The 23,345-nt window shown below is 32.6% G+C and overlaps 1 protein-coding gene across 2 annotated transcripts in view; it reads right to left on the bottom strand.

Annotated features, from left to right (window-relative positions):
* Positions 1-12,877: 12,877 nt before the first annotated feature.
* The window catches only part of LOC139518820 (mucolipin-3-like), a 36,277-nt gene continuing 25,809 nt past the window's right edge, over positions 12,878-23,345 (bottom strand). Inside the window, exons 13-15 of one of the 2 annotated variants that reach the window (XR_011663463.1) lie at positions 22,197-22,333; positions 21,243-21,461; positions 12,878-14,138 (exon numbers count right to left, since the gene is read on the bottom strand). Coding sequence is in view for 1 of the 2 variants with exons in the window: in XM_071310417.1 (XP_071166518.1) it covers positions 21,422-21,461; positions 22,197-22,333 (177 nt within the window). In the remaining variant the exon portion in view is untranslated. Of the gene's footprint in view, positions 14,139-21,242; positions 21,462-22,196; positions 22,334-23,345 lie in introns of those variants that run through there. The other variant, XM_071310417.1, reaches the window with a different exon arrangement.

The raw sequence follows: 23,345 nt of genomic DNA, 5'->3' as shown, positions 1-23,345 counted from the left end.
AACGAGTATGAGCTACAAGTAATGCTGAATGTAATAGACAGATATGCTAAAGAGCATCATTACAAAATACATCCAACCAAAACAGAAATAATCGACTGTTCAAAGCGTAAATCTAGCTACAGCTGGACAATGGGAGGCAAAGTTGTAAAAACATCTGAGTGTAGTGAGCATCTAGGAATAAAGAGAACAGATGGAAAAGAACATAACTTCAACATCAAAGAAAGAATACAAACCGCTAGAAGAACAAAGTATGCACTTATGGGTTCTGGTGTGCACGGTACAAATGGACTTAACCCTGCAATCTCATACCAAATATATAAAACCTATGTAATACCAAGATTAACATATGGTTTAGAAGTACTACCTTTAACAAAATCAAATATAGAGGAACTAGAGATATTCCATAGGAAAAACTTGAGGCACCTACAGTCACTACCAGAAAGAACATCAAATGCTGTGGTACTACTACTACTTGGAGCATTGCCTATAGAAGCTGAAATACATAAAAGACATTTATCACTTTTATACTCTATATTATCATGTGACAACAGCAAAATTAAAGATGTTATGATTAGACAAATTGCCACTAACTATGACAACAAGAAAAGTTTTTTCAGCAGGATACTGAATATACTTGAGATGTATGATCTTCCTTCCATCAACTATTTGCAGAAAAATCTTCCAAAAAGAGATATATGGAAAGAAGAAATAAAGAAAAAAGTAAACCAATATTGGAATGCTCAATTAAAATCTGAAGCTCGTAATAAAACCAGTCTAAAAAATATGAACATAGAAAATTTAGAAATTGGAAAAACAGCTCAAGTATGGAATCTACAAAATCAACCACGACTTGAATTAAGAAAAGCAATTATAAAAGCCAGAATGATGACGGGAGCATATATCTTACAGTCGGACAAACACAAGTTCACACACTTTGTGGCAGAACCGTTATGTCAGCTGTGCAATACAGAAAATGAAGACATTATTCATATGGTTACCTCTTGTCCAGTGTTAAGTACTATAAGAGAGAAATACTATGTAGAGATGAAAATGGAAATATTGGATAATATTGATCCAATTAAATGGAATACTTTCTGCTGCAATAAGATGGAAATAACACAATTGATACTGGATTGTAATAATTTCAAAGAAACACTGAACATAAGTAGTGAACTCATGACCAAGATAGAAGAAAAATGTAGAAATCTATTATTCCAACTTCACGCAAAGAGAATAGAAGTACTGGATGCATTAAACAACAAATAATATGTGCCAATGAATATATACATGTAGTGACAGTTATACGTGTGTAGAGGTTTGAAACAAAAGCCTATATTCAAAGTGAAAAAGGACATTGAAGGATATATTCTGATAATAATATCAACATGAAGGTGAAAATCACCTGTTTGCAAGCACAACAACCATATATAATGATTATGATTTTGTGAAAGTAATTTTAAAAACTACAAGTGAAGCAGATAAAGTCTTTACTTTTAACATCACCATCATGGCTTTTAATCTTTTTTGTAATAATTTTAATTGTTTTTTTTGTTGTTTTTTTTTTTTTTTTTTTTTTTTTTTTTAATTTCCTTTAGTCAATATTACGTTGTTAATACTTTTATCCATTTTAATTTCCTATTTTTTTTTAAGGTAAAATGAATAGGATTTTGTTTTTACAGAATAAACCATTGAAATTTTAAATGGTACAAACATCTTAAAATAAAGCACAAAATAATTATATTAAAATCATAATGTATTTTTAATATGAAATTTGTTTTATCATACTGAGCAAAGTTGGATATCATATCTAGATGAAATGAAAGATATGTTTTAGATTTTAAGCATTGGCTACTATGTTGATATTTTAACAAGTTTTCTTTTTTTCTTTTAACATCATAAACTCCCTATGTAAATTACACCCATGTAAGCATCTATTATATAGGTAATTTTATTGTCACTTGCATGAATAGGAAAAACACATCATTGACACATGTAAATAAGATAAGCATATGATAATAAACAAGTTAAAAAGCAATATCTGTATATATAACTTTAAAAGACACAACAAAACCAAAAAGTACATATAATAAGAAACATACACATAATGTGCTGTACATAGTTGTAAAGAAACAAAAACAAAAAAAGTTATCCACAAAATTACCCTCATATATACTCTAATATCATTAGAGGTGTTCCTGTCTATAGGAAGCTTATACAAAGAAGAAGAAGAAGAAGAAGTCTGTGTCGATACTTTCCCTTTACTCAATTCAATTCAAAGCTTTGAATTGTTTATAGTCGGCATGTTGCATAACATAAACATAAGCTCTCTGAGATTTTATAACCTTTACTTTGATTCTTTCGTACATCATATAAAATATATTTACCATATTTAATAACAATTATGTTTTAGGATAGATTCTAAAGCTCGTAAATATATCAAGGATGTCTTTAAAAAACTTTGCAAATATTTTCAGAACAATAAGTATATGCAGAGACCTCAGACAGAGACATATAAAACATTTAGTATATATATCTCTGCTCGAAGTTAAAAAAAATCAGCAAAATTTTTTACACTTTTCTTTTTCATTTCATATTTTATTTATTACACTATTAGTTTTTACTTTATAATATGGCACAAAACTCAACCCAAAAAAATCGATTCGTTTTGGCCACGAATGACTTTTAAAGCTCTAAATCTTAAGTTCATTTATAGAAAAAAAAACCAGCAAAATCCTATATTTAAAAAAAATGGATATATACCTCGAGTCTTACTCATAAAATCGCAACTTATGCCATTGCAAAGCATGGGCTTAGTATTTATTTTTGTGTTTCATGTTACAGCTTTGAAACATGCTAGGTATTATACTTCTACTCTTTTTGTTTTTAATTGCTAAGCTTAAAAAACAGAGCCTTTTATATAATTTCTAATTGCTGTGCTTTAGTGTTTTATGTTGCTGCTTGAATGTTGCTTTTAGCTTACTGCTCATGCATGTATATAATATATATAGTATTTCAATGAGTCCAGCCAAGGATTTGTATTACCATACAATTCCTTGGTTCAGCCCTGTTTAAATGTGCATGCAATATATGTTATATTGAGATACTATATTCCCGGTTCTATTTTTGCTATTTTTTAGTTCCGTATTTTAAAATAAACTTAATATCATATCCTTTTAATATTAAATCGGCCTCATTGCACTCAATGTCTCTTACTATAATTATATCCTACATTACTCATATTATCAATTTATTATTTGTGTATTACTTATTGTGTATTTCACTAATGTTTATATAATCATTGTATTATGATGTTTTTGTATCTTGCCTGACAAGGGCCCATGATTGGAAAATAAAATAATGTCTAATGTCTAATGTTCTATGTCTTTTGTGTTTTAATATAAGTATTGTGTATGTTTATTGTGTAAATGTATGTATTTGTCGGTTATGAAAGGTCAAAGACCTTATGTTTTTACTATTGTTATGTGACATGCCTAATTTAATATAAATAAAGCATTTGATTGAAGGATATATTTATTTAGGATTTTGAAAACGCATTTGACCCCATACCACACGAGCTATTAAAAATGATAACTTCACAAATATGGCGTGCCGAAAAACACCTTGAATTTGACTAACGCCTTCCTTTATACAAGATCTTAGTGTTTTGTGGTGAACAGGATTCAAAACTCGACAGTCCTACCAGGAGTACCCCAAAGAATAGGCAGTTTCACAATAAATTTGAAGCCCGTCTTTGATTGCTGATAAAATATATGTTAATAATTTAGAAAGAGGTTTCGTGGTGCACTTGGAAGACCCAGCAATATGCCGTTGTTTGTAAGGACACTTATGTAGTTTAGGTTTCCAATACAGTGATGGAAGATCCAGTTCTACATCTTTGGTTGAAATTCCAAAGGAACATAGAAAAGACTTATGATTATCCAGGATTTCTTCTTTGGTAAGTGTCGTGAGGGTATATAAAAGAGGGACGAAAGATACCAAAGGGACATTCAAACTCATAAATCGAAAATAAACTGACAACGCCATGGCTAAAAATGAAGAAGACAAACAGACAAACAATAGTACACATGACACAACATAGAAAACTAAAGAATAAACAACACGAACCCCACCAAAAACTAGGGGTGATCTCAGGTGCTCCGGAAGGATAAGCAGATCCTGCTCCACATGTGGCACCCGTCGTGTTGCTTAGGTAGCACTCCACAGCTAGGTGTGTAGTTTCGCATTTTGGCCCCTGTGGATTTTTCAAATATGAGAGCTAGTGTGCAATAAAATTTATTTTTGGATAGCTGAGTATTAAAATAGCCTTTGTATTTGGTTTATATGAACATCAAGATTATGTAATGTATGTAATATAGGCTGTTTTCTGTATGACAGTCCGTATTTGTATGTCCCTACCATACATTGGTCCGGCAATTATTGTAATGTTTTTTTCCAACTTTTTATCGCACGAACTTTGTGATTGGAATTTACGAAAAAATGAGGCGAAAGACACCCATTTTTTATTTGATCATTAGGAAGATTTATGAAAACAGTTTCTAAAAAAGGTATCACTCAAAGGCATTGAAATTCTAGTTTGATCCAAATTTTGGGGGTGATATGTGACATGTCCACCCCCCTTTTTGCAATATTTTATGGTAAATAAATGCAGAATGTTGCCATGGATACACATAAAAGGAATTAATTTTCACTCTTTTAACTTTTGAAAATCAAATCTACGGAATATACTGATTACATACATATGCACATGTACAACACAAACAGTTAGGTTAATGTATTAGAAATCCAGGAATAGGAGATGATAAAACATTTTGTGGCTCATTTTTAATTTTATTTTCTAACTTTGGAGTGCTACCTTATGTGATAACAAATCCGGTAAATAGTCTAATTCGGTATGTCACATTCATGAAAGGGAAGGGGATTGTACTTACGACGTAAGGAACATATCCGATATCATTTGTGAAACGGTTATTCCATAACCATGATAACGGTCAACCAACTCGTGATGGCGTCCGTAAAGTTTACGAAGGGATGATTTAAACTTCACCATTTGGAACTCTTGGTTTAATAGCTTCCTTGTGAGCAGCAACCCTCTATCAAGAAAATCATGATAGGAAATGCAAGCACGGGAATATCGTATCAATTGGGAGATATATCTAGTATACAGGTGCTGCTTTACGAAGGGATGATTTAAACTTCACCATTTGGAACTCTTGGTTTAATAGCTTCCTTGTGAGCAGAAACCCTCTATCAAGAAAATCATGATAGGAAATGCAAGCACGGGAATATCGTATCAATTGGGAGATATATCTAGTATGCAGGTGCTGCTGGAATGTTGCTACTTAGAAATGGAAAGTTCACAATTGGAATGCTGAAATCATCTCTTTTGTCGTAAAGTTTTGTTTTCAACCGACACTCATTGTCAATGTCTAGATGTAAGTCTCAAGATCTGAGGCCGACTTAACTGCATCTGTAGTATCCTTTTTCTCTAGTTCGATGGGATAGATGCGTTCCACATAGTCACTAAATTTTGAATTATTTAGTGAAAGAACATCATCAATATAGCGGAAAGTAGATTGGAAGGATATCGCTAACTTCTTATCTTTCTTCCTAAGAAGTTCCTGCATGAAGTCAGCCTCATAATAATATAAAAACAAGTCGGCAAGTAGAGGGGCACACTTTGTTCCCATTGGAATGCCGACAGTCTGTTGAAAAACACGTCCTCCGAACGTAACAAATATGTTGTCAATCAAGAAATCAAGCATCTTGATAATATCAGTTTCAGAGAATTGTTTGTTTGAATCAGAGTGATCCTTTACAAAGTAGGATTTATCCCTCCCCAAGACAAGATACTTGTTTCTACGTTGGTCATTCGTTTTTATGAAGCAAAGCAATACCAACTCTTTCAATTTGTCTTTTAGTTTGGAATGTGGAATACTTGTGTAAAGAATAGCAAAGTCAAATGTTTTAATACTATTACAAGATGAAAGAGAATTAGATTGTATGTACTCTAAAAGATCTTTGGAATTTTTAAGTATCCACATCTGATTTACGCCACCTCTAGAATAGGCAGTTTCACAATAACTTTGAAGCCCGTCTTTGATTGCTGATAAAATATATGTTAATAATTTAGAAAGAGGTTTCGTGGAGCACTTGGAAGACCCAGCACTATACCGTTGTTTGTAAGGACACTTATGTAGTTTAGGTATCCAATACAGTGATGGAAGATCCAGTTCTTCATCTTTGGTTGAAATTCCAAAGGAACATAGAACAGACCTATGATTATCCAGGATTTCCTTTTTGGTAAGTGTCGTCATGGTATATGTTGAGTTTCCAAGTGAATTGTCAATACCTAATTATTTTATCAAGCAGTTTATGTTGTTTTGGGGCTTTATCTGCGGGGACAATAACATATTTGTCATGGAGGTAGGACTAGTTGTCAAAGGTACCAGGATTATAATTTAGTACGCCAGACGCGCGTTCGTCTACATAAGACTCATCAGTGACGCTCATATCAAAATATTTATAAAGCTAAACAAGTACAAATTAAGTTGAAGAGCATTAAAGATCCAAAATTCCAAAAAGTTGTGCCAAATACGGCTAAGGTAATATATGCCTCCTTAGTTTATTCGAAGAACTCACAGTTAAGTTTGGTAAACAGGAAGTTTATAAAAATGACCACATTATTGATATTCATGTCAACACCGAAGTGTTGACTACTGGGCTGGTGATACCCTCGGGGACGAAACGTCCACCAGCAGTAGTATCGACCCAGTGGTGTAAATAGTTAGGACAAGTGTTTTGCAACATTTGGGTATTTAAAGATTGACGTAGCATGGGTATAGATAGTCCCATTCAGTTTCTAAATTTTACCGGTTATAACGTTGCCAGCCGGATTATTGAGGTTTTAAGTAATGAAAATAAAACATAGATTAGGAAGTCAGCACTGAAACACAGATGTGTTAAGAAGAATACACTGCAGGCAGTGTGGATATAGCTGGGATTGGAAGGCTCAACAACTCAAGTTGTAAATTTAGTCATGACACTCAGTGTCATCAAAGTCCGATGAATTTGAAAGAAACATGAAAAAACGACATAGAAATATCAATCATACATCTTCAACACAATGACAAAAATGTACATATTATAAGACAGTGGGTGCAAGATGGACACAAGCCTAACTTGAAAAACTTAGGAAGGTACAAATGTCAATTGTGTTCTTAAAAGCTTATAGTTGCAGTTTGATGACATGAACATTCAGGATGGAGTACTTTTGGAAATAGCACGTGATAATGACAGCAACAAACGTAGAGTGATAATACCCATCACAGAATGACGTCGAAAACTGAATATAGGCAACAGTAGTATACCGCTGTTCGAAAGTCATTAATCAATTAAGAAACAAGAATGTGTCCAAAGTACTTTGGCCTTAAAAACAAGAGGCTCTCAAGAGCCTGAATCGCTCACCTTAATTTTTTTGGTTAAATCTCTCATCAATGATTATTTTGGCTTTTCAATTTATTTAAATGTTCTTTGAATCGTCCTATTTTCTTCAAAAGCAAAAAAAAAATCATTTTCTCCTATGTTCTATTTTAGCCATAGTAGCTATGTTTCTGACATACAAGGAAATGAAATATAAAATTTATACTAGATACCCTGAAACTCATTTAGCCTAAGTTTGGCTGAAATTGATACAGCAGTTTCAAAGGAGAAGATTTTTTAAAGTAAGTCAACATGATGAACAAATTGTGAAAAAAGTCTTTAAAGGGCAATAACTCCTTAAGGGGTCAATTGACAATTTTGGTCAAATTGACTTATTTGTAGATCTTACTTTGCTTAACATTTTTGCTATTAACAGTTTATCTGTATCTATAATAATATTCAAGATAATAACCACAAACTGCAAAATTTCTTTAAAATCATCAATTCAGGGGCATTATACCTGAAAAACCAGTTACCCAATTCGGCTGAAAAATTTCAGGACAGGTAGACCTTGACCTAATAAATACTTTAACTTCTTGTCTTATTTGCTCTAAATGCTGGAGTTTTTGAGATATAAGCCAAAAACTGCATTTTACCCTGTGTTCTATTTTTAGCCATGACGGCCATGTTTTTTGACGAAATAAAAAATAAAGCACAAACTTTATTTTATACACCCTACTGATCATTCAGTTGAAGTTTGGTTGAATTTGGTTTAGTAGTTTTAGAGGAGAAGATTTTTTAAAGTTAGCAAATATGATGAACAAATTGTGAAAAATTGTCATTAAAGGACAATAGCTCCTTAAGGGGTCAATTGACAATTTTGGTCATATTAACTTATTTGTAGATCTTACTTTGCTGATCATTTTTGCTGTTTACAGTTTATCTTTATCTATAATAATATTCAAGATAATGACCAAAAACTGCAAAATTTCCTTAAAATTACCAATTAAGTGGCAGCAACCCAACAATGGTTTGTTTGATTCATCTGAAAATTTCAGGGCTGTTAGATCTTGACCTAATGAACATTTTTACCACGTGTCAGATTTGCTCTAAATGCTTTCGTTTTTGAGATATAAGCCAAAAACTGCATTTGACCCCTATGTTCTATTTTAAGTAACGGCGGCCATGTTTTTTGACGGATCAAAAATCGAAGCTCACACTTTGTGCAGGATAATCTAAGGAACAATCATGCTAAGTTTCATCCAAATCCATTCAGTAGTTTCAGAGGAGAAGATTTTTTAAAGTTAGCAAATGTGATGAACAAATTGTGAAAAATTGTCATTAAAGGACAATAGCTCCTTAAGGGGTCAATTGACAATTTTGGTCATATTAACTTATTTGTAGATCTTACTTTGCTGATCATTTTTGCTGTTTACAGTTTATCTTTATCTATAATAATATTCAAGATAATGACCAAAAACTGCAAAATTTCCTTAAAATTACCAATTAAGTGGCAGCAACCCAACAATGGTTTGTTTGATTCATCTGAAAATTTCAGGGCTGTTAGATCTTGACCTAATGAACATTTTTACCACGTGTCAGATTTGCTCTAAATGCTTTCGTTTTTGAGATATAAGCCAAAAACTGCATTTGACTCCTATGTTCTATTTTAAGTAACGGCGGCCATGTTTTTTGACGGATCAAAAATCGAAGCACACACTTTGTGCAGGATAATCTAAGGAACAATCATGCTAAGTTTCAGAGGAGAAGATGTTTGAACTAGAGGCTCTAAAGAGCCTGTGTCGCTCACCTTGGTCTATGTGAATATTAAACAAAGGAAGCAGATGGATTCATGACAAAATTGTGTTTGGTGATGGTGATGTGTTTGTACATCTTCCTTTACTGAACATTCTTGCTACTTACAATTATCTCTATCTATAATGAACTTGGCCCAGTAGTTTCAGTGGAAAATATTAGTTAAAATTTACAAATTTTATGAAAATTGTTAAAAATTGACTACAAAGGACAATAACTCCTTAGGGGTCAATTGACCATTTCCGTCATGTTGACTATTTGTAAATCTTACTTTGCTTAACATTATTGATGTTTACAGTTTATCTCTATCTATAATAATATTCAAGATAATAACCAAAAACAGCAAAATTTCCTTAAAATTACCAATTCAGGGGCAGCAACCTATCAACGGGTTGTCCAATTCATCTCAAAATTTCAGGGCAGATAGATCTTGACCTGATAAACAATATTACCCCATGTCAGATTTGCTCTAAATGCCGGGTCACCGGACACAAATTTTAAACTAGATACCCTAATAATGATTGTGGCCAAGTTTGGTAAAAATTGGCCCAGTAGTTTCAGAGGAGAAGATTTTTGTAAAAGTTAACGAAGTACGACGACGACGCCGGACGCCGGACGCCGGACGCCAAGTGATGAGAAAAGCTCACTTGGCCCTTTGGGCCAGGTGAGCTAAAAATTGTTAACGACGACAGACGACGACGACGACGACAACGACGGACGCCAAGTGATGAGAAAAGCTCACATGGCCTTTTAGGCCAGGTGAGCTAATAAGAAAGATCATATCATAAGGAACATGTGTACTAAGTTTCAAGTTGATTGGACTTCAGCTTCATCAAAAACTACCTTGACCAAAAACTTTAACCTGAAACTCACATTTTTAATTTCTATGTTCAGTGGACCTTGAAAATGGGGTAAAGAGTCTAATTTTGTTTTAAAATAAGAAAGATCATATCATAAGGAACATGTGTACTAAGTGTCAAGTTGATTGGACTTCAGCGTCATCAAAAACTACCTTGACCAAAAACTTTAACCTGAAGTGGGACAAACGGACGGACAGACGAACGGACATACAGACGGAAGGACACACAGACCAGAAAACATAATGCCCCTCTACTATCGTAGGTGGGGCATAAAAACGAATCCGGGTTACAAACTAAAACTAAGGGAAACACATTAACTATAATAGGAATACAACGAAACAACAGAAACACTGAAGTGCAACAAAAAAAAACCAACAACCCCAAAAACAAAAACTAACGACAATGCAACATACATAGAAACGAACTATTATATAACAATTGCCATTTTTCTGACTTGGTACAGGACATTTTAGAAAAAAAATGGTGGGTTGAATCTGGTTCTTTGGCTAGCCAAACCTCCCGCTTTAATGGCAATGTTAATTATTAACACTAAAATGACAACATTACATGACAGAAATACAGTAAAAATAAATGCAAGAACATTCAGGACACAGAAATACTCAACTAAACAATACAAAGATTTTTTGTGGTATTCAAACGTTCTATTTGGCTTGTTGGTTTGTCAAAGATGTTGCTCAAAAATCTGTATGCAAGCATATTTCAAATACAGATGTAAAACGACTTAAAAGTTACTAATATTGTTAAGACACAAGTTATTCTCATGGTTAGTTACTGAAGAAGTAAGTTGTTTTATGATATATAAATTTGTGGTTTTTGAATGATATGGCTCGAGGCAATACCTGCATAAGAGTTTGAGACTGAAAAAATGTCCACTTGTTGTGCTCAATTGATTTCGGTAAATTAAAGGACCATTGCCTGGAGGCTTGTTTAATGTGCTGAAAATAGTTTACCTGTTTTATTTTACTAGGGTAAGCAATATTACTTTTAAGTTAAATCATTGTTATACAAACTCGTTTAGTTTGTGTACTTTGTTGACATATATCAAATTGTTTTACATTTGTCATTGTGTGGTCTTATTGAGCTTGCTAAACAGAATGGGATTTTCTCATTATTTAAGGCTTTACAGTAACCCAATGTTGCTTACTTCTACAACATTTGTTTTCTGTTGAAGAGTTGTCTCATTGGTAATCATAACACATATTATTTTTTTCTAAATTTTGATACAGATATTTTTCATCTCTATTTGGAAACAAGACTGTAAGTTATGCTTTATACAGTTGTTATTACAGCGAAGGAAACATCTTTTACTTATGTTACTTGTGTTATGATTTTTTGTATTGTATATTTGCTTCAGTATTTTCTGTCATGCAATAATGAATGAAAACAAGTTAAGTTCTTGATAAAAAATACACTTGTTATTTTCATTTATTACACAAATATTTCTGTGAACAAAAATATCAAAGTAAGTAGAATTTCATCTGTTGTAATACTCACTTTATTTTACATATCTTCCACTTCTAAAGAATATAAAAACAAATTTCTTCAACACATCAAACATTTAAACTTGCAACATTATAGAACAATTGCAAATTAGTTTGTTATACTATATAAAAATTATATTGTTATTCAAATAACAATATTAAAATATTTATACAGTATTCTTATTCTAAAAACCACAGTGAAAGTGTTTATAGTGGTGAACAAACTGGCCTAGATGGTTGATGACCTATTATTAATGAAAGTTGAAAAATAACTCACATACTAAATGCAGAGTAAAATATAGTTAAATATATACTTTGGCCTGATCCAGAAAATTTAATGTATCTAAGAATACAATATCATCATTAGTATTTTTTGGTTACAGGACATAAGGGATCATAGGTTGCAGCCACAAGTTTCCTCATACTTTTATGTTAAAAAAATGCAGACAATCATCATGTTTGACCATCTGACTTCCAAACATAGAATAGATTTGTTTTAGATATAAGTAAGGTTTTGATTGTGTAATGTGTTGTAGGTAACTTTTCCCAGCTTCATGATATGTGATAAGGTTGAGAAACTAAGATGAAATATATGACTTCTGATTGAAATACAGGTATTTCCTGTAAAAGCAGAAATTTTTCGTGTAAGATTTAATTAGTTTATTTCTTGGAAAGAATATATCCCTGAAAAATTAAAACCCCCACAGAATTTTACCTATAAATAATATCACTTCCATTAACTATGTTGATTTATGTATGCCTTCAACCCATTTGGGTACAAATGTGCATTATATTCAATAAACTTATTAATTAACTGAAAACTTAGAAATTAAATCCCCATGAAATCTTATATAGAGAGAAAAACCACAAAATTTTAATTCCATGAAAATTAATGTTTCTTCAGTATTATCAATCAAATGTTGATTATTTACACAGATGCATTTAAAACTTAAGTCATAAATATTTGTTTAAATCTATTTATCACTCTAGGAAATAGTACAAGCATGTTAGCAATAGATAAATATTTTGTCAAAAAAAATATATGAAAAGTTTTGCATTTTTTTACTCGAACAAGGGTGAGGTTATCAATGTTTAATCTTCTCGTCCCTTCCACAAACAAAACAAACTCAATTATTTGATGTAAATTATTTGAAAATTTTATAAATTAGGATTAATTTCAACAGGAATTTTAATCATCCAAGACAGCTCTTGGAAATGTAAGTCTTTGATGAGTAAACTCTTTGGAATTAAAATCAAATAATGTTTTTTTCTTTTTAATACAGTTTTTTAAAATCATATTCAGTGAAATATTAAGTCCATAAATATAAAACTAATGCGTTTAAAAAATCAACCTCTCTGTTAAAAGTTCATGTTATGTTTGTACACTATGCCCACTCTAAATAAAGCTTATTTATTATAATAACCTACACACAGAATACACTAAACAGTGTTTTTAAGTTACTAACATTTAATAGCACTGTAATTATCAACAAAAACATTAATTACATAGTAATTATTGACATTACATTAAATAACACAGTAATTATTGATATTACATTAAATAACACAGTAATTATTGATATAACATTAAATAACATGGTAATTATATATTTACATTACATTAAGTATATTAAAAACATTGCACATCTTTACAGCACCAACATGATACACTAAAAGAGAGAAATAATGGACATTCCTGAGCAATGGATTTTAATATTTGACATGCATTTGTACCATCTATAAATATAATTTGAAGGGTCATGTAGAAAAGTATTGAACGATAGTTCTAAAAGCTATTTTTTGACCCATGAGTGCAGAAAATTGTATTTGAAATCGCCTAGTGACAATCTGAAAGTTTCAAATTGTAAGTGTTCATTTGCAGTATTTCCAAAATCATTATTTATTCTAGAACACTAGAAAAAAGAATCTTCCCTTGTCATGAACTGGAAATTTAAAAAAAAAGTATGAATTAATCAAAAAGACGTGGGCGAAAAAATGTTGGCAGGGAAGTGGGGAAATCTTACATTTATAAATATTGCAAATGAATACAACTCTAAAAGTAAATAATGCTTTAACTTTGTGAGATATTGTTAAAAATATTGAACACTTTGATATTGGAAGGATTTTAGCTGGAAAAAATACCGGCAGCAGTCTGAAAACCAAATCTGAACAAATAATTTATTCCTGCCTTTATGCATGATAAGAGGGTACAATTAGATGTTAAGTATGATGCAAGTATTCTGCATTAAACCATTATATTTTGATATAAATGGAGGGTAAAGATGAACCACATTTATTTTCATAAATGCAATTTTTCCTTAATCACAAAAAATGAATACCCAAAAAGGTACATTATTTTAAAATTAACTAAATGCAAATAAAAATTTATAGACTGTATTTACTCTAAAAATATGACTGAAAATAAAATGAATACTATAAGGAATGACCCTTTTGTTGGAATGTGAAATGAGTATTAGTCAATAATGTAATGAATATAAGATTAAAACTGAACTGTTGGGGTCTGTTGTTCAACTTGTCGTTAGGGCTAACGCGTCGTTAAAATTTCTTAATCATTCGATTAAAATTAATCATATGATTAGTGTGTTGTTCAACTTGTCGTTAATTTTAACGCTGCGTTAAAAAGGCTAAAACTGTCGTTAAACTTAATCCACCTCTTTGAAGTGTATTAAATTTTAATCATATGATTAAAGCATCCAAGATGGCTGCTGTATCAATGCAAAAATTAGTTTATCCTCGAAATATGAGGCGTTTAAGAGATATTTAGCTCCGGGAAAGAGATTTCAGCCATAAAATACCTTAATATTTGAAAGAAACACAATATAGTTGCTAGGAGTTGAGTTGAAACATAAATTGGAAAGAGATTTGACAAGATGGGGCGAAGGATCGGACGCACTCATACAATGGGCATTTGATAACAGAGAGAAATTGCACATTTCGGCTGTTTTTCGTTTGTATTTTACCGCTCAGTGACAGTGTTGATTGCAAAAAAACTAAACGTACGCTGAGACGTGCGGAACCATTCAGCAAATTATGACGAACAGCCTTCATAAATAAATAATGTTACCATAGCATTAATGTACAGGCCATAATTGATTTTCAAAGCAAGTCTTTGCTAATTTCCCCATTTTCGAAGTTCAAATATTAGCACTTTCAGTTTCAGTAGCGCCCTTGACCTAGTCCTAACTGTTTACGCAGGTAAATTATGATGGGTTAATTCGTCCCCGTATATCTCGGACCTTACGATTTTTATCTTTACACGGAGTTTTTAAACAGTGTATATTGTTTTCCCATTTAGTAAAGCTTATGAGCTATGAGGATCCAAATCATGGGTGGATCCAGCCATTTTGGGGGGTTCCAACGTAGCCCAGATTAAAAGGGTTGTTTCAAACCTCACGTCGCCTTTCAAAAACTTTGATTGTCAAATAAAAGGGGGATTCAAACCCCCGGACTCCCCCTTAGGCCTAGGATCCGCAACTGCAAATATTTATAATGAAAATATACTGCCATCAGTGTTTAATATTACTGATTAGGTATTAAGAGACTGAGTCAATAAAATGTCTCATATTTTTTATCTGACACAATATACAAAACAGGGGCGTAGCTACCCGGAGGCACGACAGCACGTGCATCCACGTCGTTTTCACAAAACAAAAAAAAAACAGAAGAGAGAGAGACGAGTTGGTCAATCGGAATCGGACAGCGTGATGTATTATCTAAGACTATTATGATATTTGTTTAACGTTCGGAGACTGTTGGTGTCTGTTATGTCTATCCCGGATATTAGTTTGACAACCTAGTTAAAAGTGTTGATGAAGATGTTCGAGTCATGCAGAAAAATATCGTAGCTCCCTATGCGCAGTTGCGTGCACATTGATTCGGCATGCAAGAAAGGAATGGCAAAATAAAAATTTATAAATTGAATGTTAAAGGAAACACCTATGTTGTCACTTTTTAATTGATGAAATATCATTTCAATAACGACATTTGGTTTCAAATTTTTTGTTGTTGAGATTATGCCAACATCGGAAGGTAACTTGTATCTTTTACAATATTTGAATTTGTAATACTCAGTCTAAGACATGTAGGTTTGTTTTTGAATGAGATTTCCAATGGCATTAGAATTATCAGATTCCTTCGATATCGTTAAAAATATGCCGAGGCGATGAGGTCGACAGACTATCGGAGCCAATCACCCTGCAACAACGCCAAAACAGTATTGGAAAGTCTCATTATTTTTGAGTTCATTGACCATATGATAAGGGAACTGGAGAGTAGAGTCGCGTCAAGTATTATCAGAAAATCACTTTTTTTGCGCTGAATCTGCTTCATCGTGTTGTAGGTTATATTACAAACGAACAAATCTCAATATTGTCTGAGACATATGAAACTGACCTAGCATGTAATTTTGACTAATTTAATTGGGAGGTCGCTCGATGCCGAACACGTACGCTGGTTTATAACATCTCGCGAGTGCTACCATGCCATGCTGGAGATTTATTAGTCACAGTACTACGTATTTTATTGAAAACAAATGTACGATCAACAATGAACACCGACAGTTACATAGTATTACTTCATATTCATCGGGATTTAAGTGTGAATATTGACAAAGTAATAGAGAAGTTTGTTTCTGCCCAGACCCGAAGAGCAGATTTTGGACAATTTTGAGTATTCAGAAGATTTATTAATAGTTTAACGTTCATAAATTTTTATCTACATGTAGCTCCTCTTTTACTCGTCCCATGACCATGATGACCGAAAACCGAAAAAAAAATTTCTGCATAAAAGGGTCCCAAATTTTTTTTCGCCTCGCTCCCCTCGGCGGTAGTTGCTTCCACATCGTTTTCTTCTAGCTACGCCCCTGCAAAAACAAGCACCTGTTAATATTAAGAATCTAGGAAATCTCATATTCGAGTGTCAGATATATTTCAAAAGAAGTATTATACCACCATTGGGAGAGAGGTACAACAATGTATGATTTATGTGACTAGTGCTTGTTTTTCCAGATCATCACAGAATATATCTTTGATTTTTTTTAACTTCCAACTCATCTATAGATGCTTCTCTGGTTAGTCCGAGTAAGAAATGATAAGTATAAATGATCATAAATTGCATCAATATTAAAAAATAAAGAGCATGCAAATATCTCATAGAGCAAAAAACACAGATAATTTATATTGACCATTTGTTATATGGTTGTGGTCTTCAGTGGCGACACGTACATGCAGGTCATGTTCCGGAGCACCTGAGATAACCCCTAGTTTTTGATGGGGTTCGTGTTGCTTATTCTTCAGTTTTCTATGTTGTGTGTGCTATTGTTGTCTGTTTGTCTTTTTCATTTTTGGCCATGGCGTTGTCAGTTTATTTTCGATTTATGAGTTTGACTGTCCCTTTGGTATCTTTCGTCCCTCTTTCATAAATTAATTTCACTTTGCAATGGATCAAATCTACGAATGGATCCAGGTAATGGGTGCAGTAGGAGGTCCACCGGAGTTTTGAGAGAGGAATTCTTGGCATGTAACAGATGGAAAATTTAGGGTCAGAATTCATAAAACAGACATGGGGCAGTGGCAAATATGGCATGCATATTTGAACACACAGAGGGTACCCCTGGCACCGACTGTTTTCCCCCAAAAAACATAAATCTATTTCTCTTCTATGTGACTTCAGACTTTATGTTTTCAATTTTAGTTTCACTTTCTATATTCTGTATTTATTCTTATGTAAGCCCTAGGTGAAAAATAACTTGATGCAGGAATATATTAATAATAAACATCTTGGAGTTGGGCTATTTCTTTCTGTCCGGGTGGGGATCAACTTCAAGCAGACAACATGCATGCGTATAACGACACTGAAGATTTTCTTTTTTTTTTTAAATAAAGACAGTTGTTGTCAGTCATGACGTCCTTGAATAGATCAGTTAGAAAGCAAGGTTTGTAGTTTAAGTACACAGGAAAACCTCATTTCTAGTGTTGAAAATAGAGGGAGCAAAAGTTCCACATCCAGGGAATATTTTTATATAAAGAACTTTTTATTTGAAAGGTTTATCTTTTTTCAGTTTAATTTAAAAATAAAAAAAATCGACAAATTGTGATTGGTCTTTCTTCCTTTCTTTTGTTATCTAGTGAATTATCATGTTAAAAATCCAGTGGCAAATACTTCATGCCTTTATATAACGGAGAGCAATTAGCTAAACTTTTTGCCACAAAAATAGATACATAATCATAATTCATAGTTATTTTATTCACAGTGAGCAGCCATCTTTGTTGGTCGGTTGTAGCACAATCTCATCAAATGGTAAAAAAGACCACACAATAGGTTCAAGGACACAGTTATCGTCCTTTGGTTTTCGTTAGTTAGTCCCTACTGTGAACAGTGTATAACTTGCATTTGTATTTGATACACTTTCACAATTTATTTCTTGATATCTAATGCATGAAATATTAAGTAGGGGGCTGTTATTACATGTTATAAAAATTTGGGTGCTGAATCTTTATGATCCTTTATGTTAAGCAGTGATTTGGTCAGTTTAAAAAAGGTCAATTTTTATTACGTCGGAAGCTGTCAGTTAGAGCTGGTAGAAGTTTCTATTAATTTGATACACTACACTGTAAAAATCTTTTTGAGAAAGAGTAGGTGCGATTTTTTAAATTTGAATTTATTGTCTAAAAGAAATGCTCTACGAAATAACTGTGTTCTCGGGCCAATAGGGACCAAATAAACATCTTCTACTTGTATACCGTAAATCAGCATTTCGATGTGCCTGTAATTCAGTTGTTGCTATATATATTATTGTTTTACGTTCTTAGTTTTGTTCATGAATATATATAAGGCCTTTAGATTTCTAGTTTGAATTGTTTTACTCTCTTGATTTGTCATATCTATAGGTCTTTTATAGCTTATGCTTCGATGTGAGTTTTGCTCGTTGTTGAAGGCCATACGGTGACCTATATTATATCTGTTAACTACTACATCTTTTGGTTCCCGATAGGGAATTGTCTCTTTGACAATCATGCCACATCTTCTTGTCTTTATATTTACTATTAGCAAAGCCCATATCGTATAGTCAGCTATAAAAGGCCCCGATAAGACAATGTAGACAATTCAAACAAGAAAACTAACGGCCTTATTTATATATATATATACTAGAACACACCCGCGAAATCGCGGGCATTCAGAGCGGAGTTAAAAGTATGTAAAGTGTTGTTTGAAGTTTTATACCTCCTCCTTCATTTCCAAAATTCCCAATTTTGGTTTTCTATCAATTTCAATATGAACATACATTTAGTATGTTATGAGCATTTAAGTAAGGAGCCTGTAGTTCAGTGGTTGTCGTTTGTTTGTGTGTTACATATTTGTTTTTCGTTCCTTTTTTGTACATAACTAAGGCCGCTAGTTTTCTCGTTTGAATTATTTTAAATCGTCATTTCGGGGCCTTTTAAAGCTGAGTATGCGGTATGGGCTTTGCTCGTTGTTGAAGGCCGTACGGTGACCTATAATCGTAAATTTCTGTGTCATTTTGGTCTCTTGTGGAGAGTTGTCTCAACATGGCAATCATACCACATCTTTTTTTTGTAATCAATGAATTTTGTAAAATATTTAATGAATGGAGAATTTCAGAAAAGGTATCAAAAGTTCACATGAATAATTTTAGCGCTTATCTGTATATTACTTACTATATAAATAAAGTGTATTTACTTTCAATTCTTAGTTTAGTAATCGATCCATGGTGGTCAATTGACATAGTATACAGACCCTCTCCATTTAATAAACTCTGAACAGAATTAAAATACACTTTATTCGTACTATTTGTTTGTTCAAAGTATACAGAAAAACGCCAAACCGGAAGTATAATCTGACTTAAAAGTTCGTCCAATGACGGGACAATATCCGGATGCCTTTTTTTTCGTTTTTCTCCCAAAATAACTCAATCTGAATAATCATATGAATGGATGACAAACGCGGCTATGCACTGTATATATAGGACACAGAGTCGTGTTGATTAATTTATTGTGGAAAGAAGAGAAGCGACACCAAAAATGAGGTCTTCTCGTTTAATAGTATAGATATATATAAAAAATGAACGAAAAACAAATATGGAACACATAAACAAACGATAACCACTGAATTACAGGCTCCTGACTGGGGACAGGCACATACATAAATAATGTGGCGGGGTTAAACATGTTAGCGGGATCGCAACCCTCCCCCTAACCTGGGACAGTGGTATAACAGTACAACATCAGAACTAACTATTTCAGAGGTGTTTTCAGGGGCCCAGGCCCCCTCCCCCTTTTGTTGAAAAAATTTGGTTGATTATATAAAGGGAATCACTGAAGCATGATTGGAGCGGGCCCCCTCTTAGGCAGTCAGTGCCCCTCCCCCTTTATGAAAATTTCTAGAATTAACAATTTGTTATTTCAATTTTAAAAAACCATTGAAAAGGTTCTCGGACTGTGCCATTACACTTGCACAAGTGAATATTTAAAATTGTCACACTGTATCTTCTTATGCCGTGTGAACTGCAATCGATTACAGTTTTGTTTTTATTACGATCTACACCATCCGTAGAAATGATCTGAAATGTTAACTTGGCATGCCATACTTGATCAAATGCGGACGTGAAAGAAAGCACCCTTCACATACGCGTCAATGGAGATTGTTATTCCAAATTATTTCGTCATTTTTAAAACAAAAGCGTATCTTTCGCATGTGTAGAAGGTATGACTTAACTAACAAAAACTATTTTAACAGATATTTGAAGGAATCATTATGTAAAAACAAAGACTTCAACTGAATTATCATTGCAATCACGGACACTGTCGTTGTTGTCAGACACCAAATTCCGGCATTAAAATCATGGTCATGAATGATGCATTTTGATTGAGGACGGAAGACAATCTCTGACATTGCTTCTGAGTTAGAACAGTCACATGTTGCATGATAAGACTATTTCAACAACGATTGAAATTTTTTAATATAATAAAGAAACAAACTGATTTCAAGTTATTCATTGAATGTTGGTTTTTCGACCACCTGTATGACCTCATCATTTCAGATACAAAGATTTATGAGCAATAACATGAAAAACTCTGGCCCTAGTCATAATTTAAAGTGGAATGCAAATGGCTTTTGCTGATTATTACAAAATGCACCCGAAACCATTTTCATGGTAAATAAATGCATATTACTTTTGAATTTGAGATTACTTAATCAGTCCATTCACTGAAATTATTTTTTCATTCAAGCATATTTCATTTTGAACTGGAAACATATCTAAAATATTTTTATGTTTCCATAAGAAAAAACATGAACATGTTATAAGATATTTATTCAAAAATTATTGGTACCCAAAACCTGTTTAAAAGAAGAATGTTATAATTTAATGCATCAAAGGAAGTTTTGTAGGCCCTGATTTACAATGCATTGTGGGAAACACTTGCTAACTACCCAAATTTAATCATATGATTAAAAATTAATCGGATGATTAGTAAATACAATGATTAAAATAAGTTGAACAACGCAATTTAATCATTGCATTTACTAATCATCCGATTAACTTTTAACGACTGATTAAAATTAATCATATGATTAGTTTAATCACAAGTTGAACAACAGACCCCAGATTCAGTAAATGAGACACATAATGGTTTGTTCTCTGGCACTTTCTTTAATCCACAAATTTTTAGTAAATTCATGATCATTGTAATTCACTTGCACCGTCTTTAATCCACAAATATAATATCTAGTAAACTTGACTACATTGACTACAGCAAATAGATTCTATAACAAACTGGTATACTCTCCTGGTTGATCTGCATTTCTGAAAATAAAACAAAATATACATAATACAAAAAGGAAAAAAATAAAAATACCAACCTCTAAGAAAAATTCAAAACAGAAAGTCCCTTATCAGATGGCAGAATCAAAAGCTTAAACACATCAAATGAATCGAAAACAACTCATATTCCTAAATTGGTACAGGCCTTTCTTATAAATCTGGTTTATAGCTAGCTATACCTCTCACTTGTATGGCAGTCAAAATTAACAAAGCTGTTTTGATGACAACTTCTTTACCAGTCTGTATTTTAATATGGATCATTTGTAATTTTGTTTCTCATTTTTTTAGTACTAATTGGTTGAGTCTGGCGTATTAAAAGAAATATTTCCTGTAATTTTTAGGACACCAAAAATTCAATAAGGAAAAAATCTTATTTTTACACTATTCTCTAGAAATTAAGTTCTTTGAAAACTTGTTATAGTTCAATAGTTTAAACATCTTTATAGTATGGTCTTATGCACTTCAAAAACTGTTAAGCTCAAAAAGTTATTTTAAACTAACACCATGTTGCATAGAGTCTCTTTTATGGTACATTAAAGTTGTGTTAGATATATGAAGTTGTTGTATGATTGCCAATGAGACAACTCTCCATCTAAGTCACAATATATAAATGAAAACCTTTATAGGTCAAGGTACAGTCTTCAACATAGAGCATTGGCTCATTTTGAGGCACATAAGGATTGTTGACTCAAGGTCAGATGGAAGTCCTGATCTTACCTTTTACAACAACATAAACAAGACCACAGACCACACCCAGTATCTTCTCCCCTGTATAAAGCTGACGTTGGGGGATCATTACATTTACATATAAACTCTGAGAGATCAGTCTTGGGAAAGCCACACTCATAATACTCCTACAAATAGACAGTCATTATAATACCATTGTCTTTAAATATGTCATATGTAGTATAACAAATCTATTGATCTTCTTAAATAATATATCTGTACTGGGTTTCTAGGTCAGCACTTATTGGACCATGAACTGTGGACATTCAAACAATTTAACTTGTGGTGTAACCTAATAAATGCAGCAATCAAGTTTTATCATGATAGATTATATATGGTTCAAGTACAACCCATCCACAAAACATGAAACCTACATACAACATCTTTCAATTTCAATGTTGACTTTTTCATTAAAATTGGTACACATAATCTTCCAACGTAATCAAATCTAATGCCATTTTAAAAAAGAGGGGTCCATGCACTGTAAGTTCAGAAATTATTGCGATGTTCTTATAATTCGAGAATTGCGACAGGGTTATAATCGCATTAATTTAAACTCACATTTTGAAATTTTTTATATGACTTGAATAGGATTTTTCTCAATATCTCATTTAAGTCTGAAATTACAAAATCGCAAAAAATAAATGCAGTAGCACGCAATAATTTCTGAATTTACAGTACTCGTTTTCAAGTTAAATAAGTTAAAATCATAAAAAGCAGTTGAAAAATGCTTCTTTTCCTGATATGTCACAATTCGATGTCACAGAAATAACAGTTTATGTTAGCAATGTCGTTACCTCCCCTGTTACTGTATCATATGCTCATGCATCAAACACATCAAAATTAAGAGATATAAATTTGGCAGATATCAAAGCGTTTGAGATTCTGAGTCACCCATGTAATCTCAATTTGTTCTTAATAGGAATAAGATTAGTCTAAGGATAATACATCTTTCAGACAGCAGCAGACATAGACTAAGGATGATACATCTTTCAGACAGTGTCAGACATAGACTTCAATTTAAGAGTCAAAATTGGGGGTTACAATTGTACAAAGAAATATCTATACTTAAAAATAACAAAACTGAAAAAATAGATATCTTTCAAACATTTACCCCTATATACTGTAAATTCAGAAATT

This window comes from Mytilus edulis, chromosome 1, assembly GCF_963676685.1.
Source record: "Mytilus edulis chromosome 1, xbMytEdul2.2, whole genome shotgun sequence".
Lineage (NCBI taxonomy): Eukaryota > Metazoa > Mollusca > Bivalvia > Mytilida > Mytilidae > Mytilus > Mytilus edulis.
The sequence above is the reverse complement of the archived record's forward strand: the minus strand, read 5'-3'. Positions and strand labels throughout refer to the sequence as shown.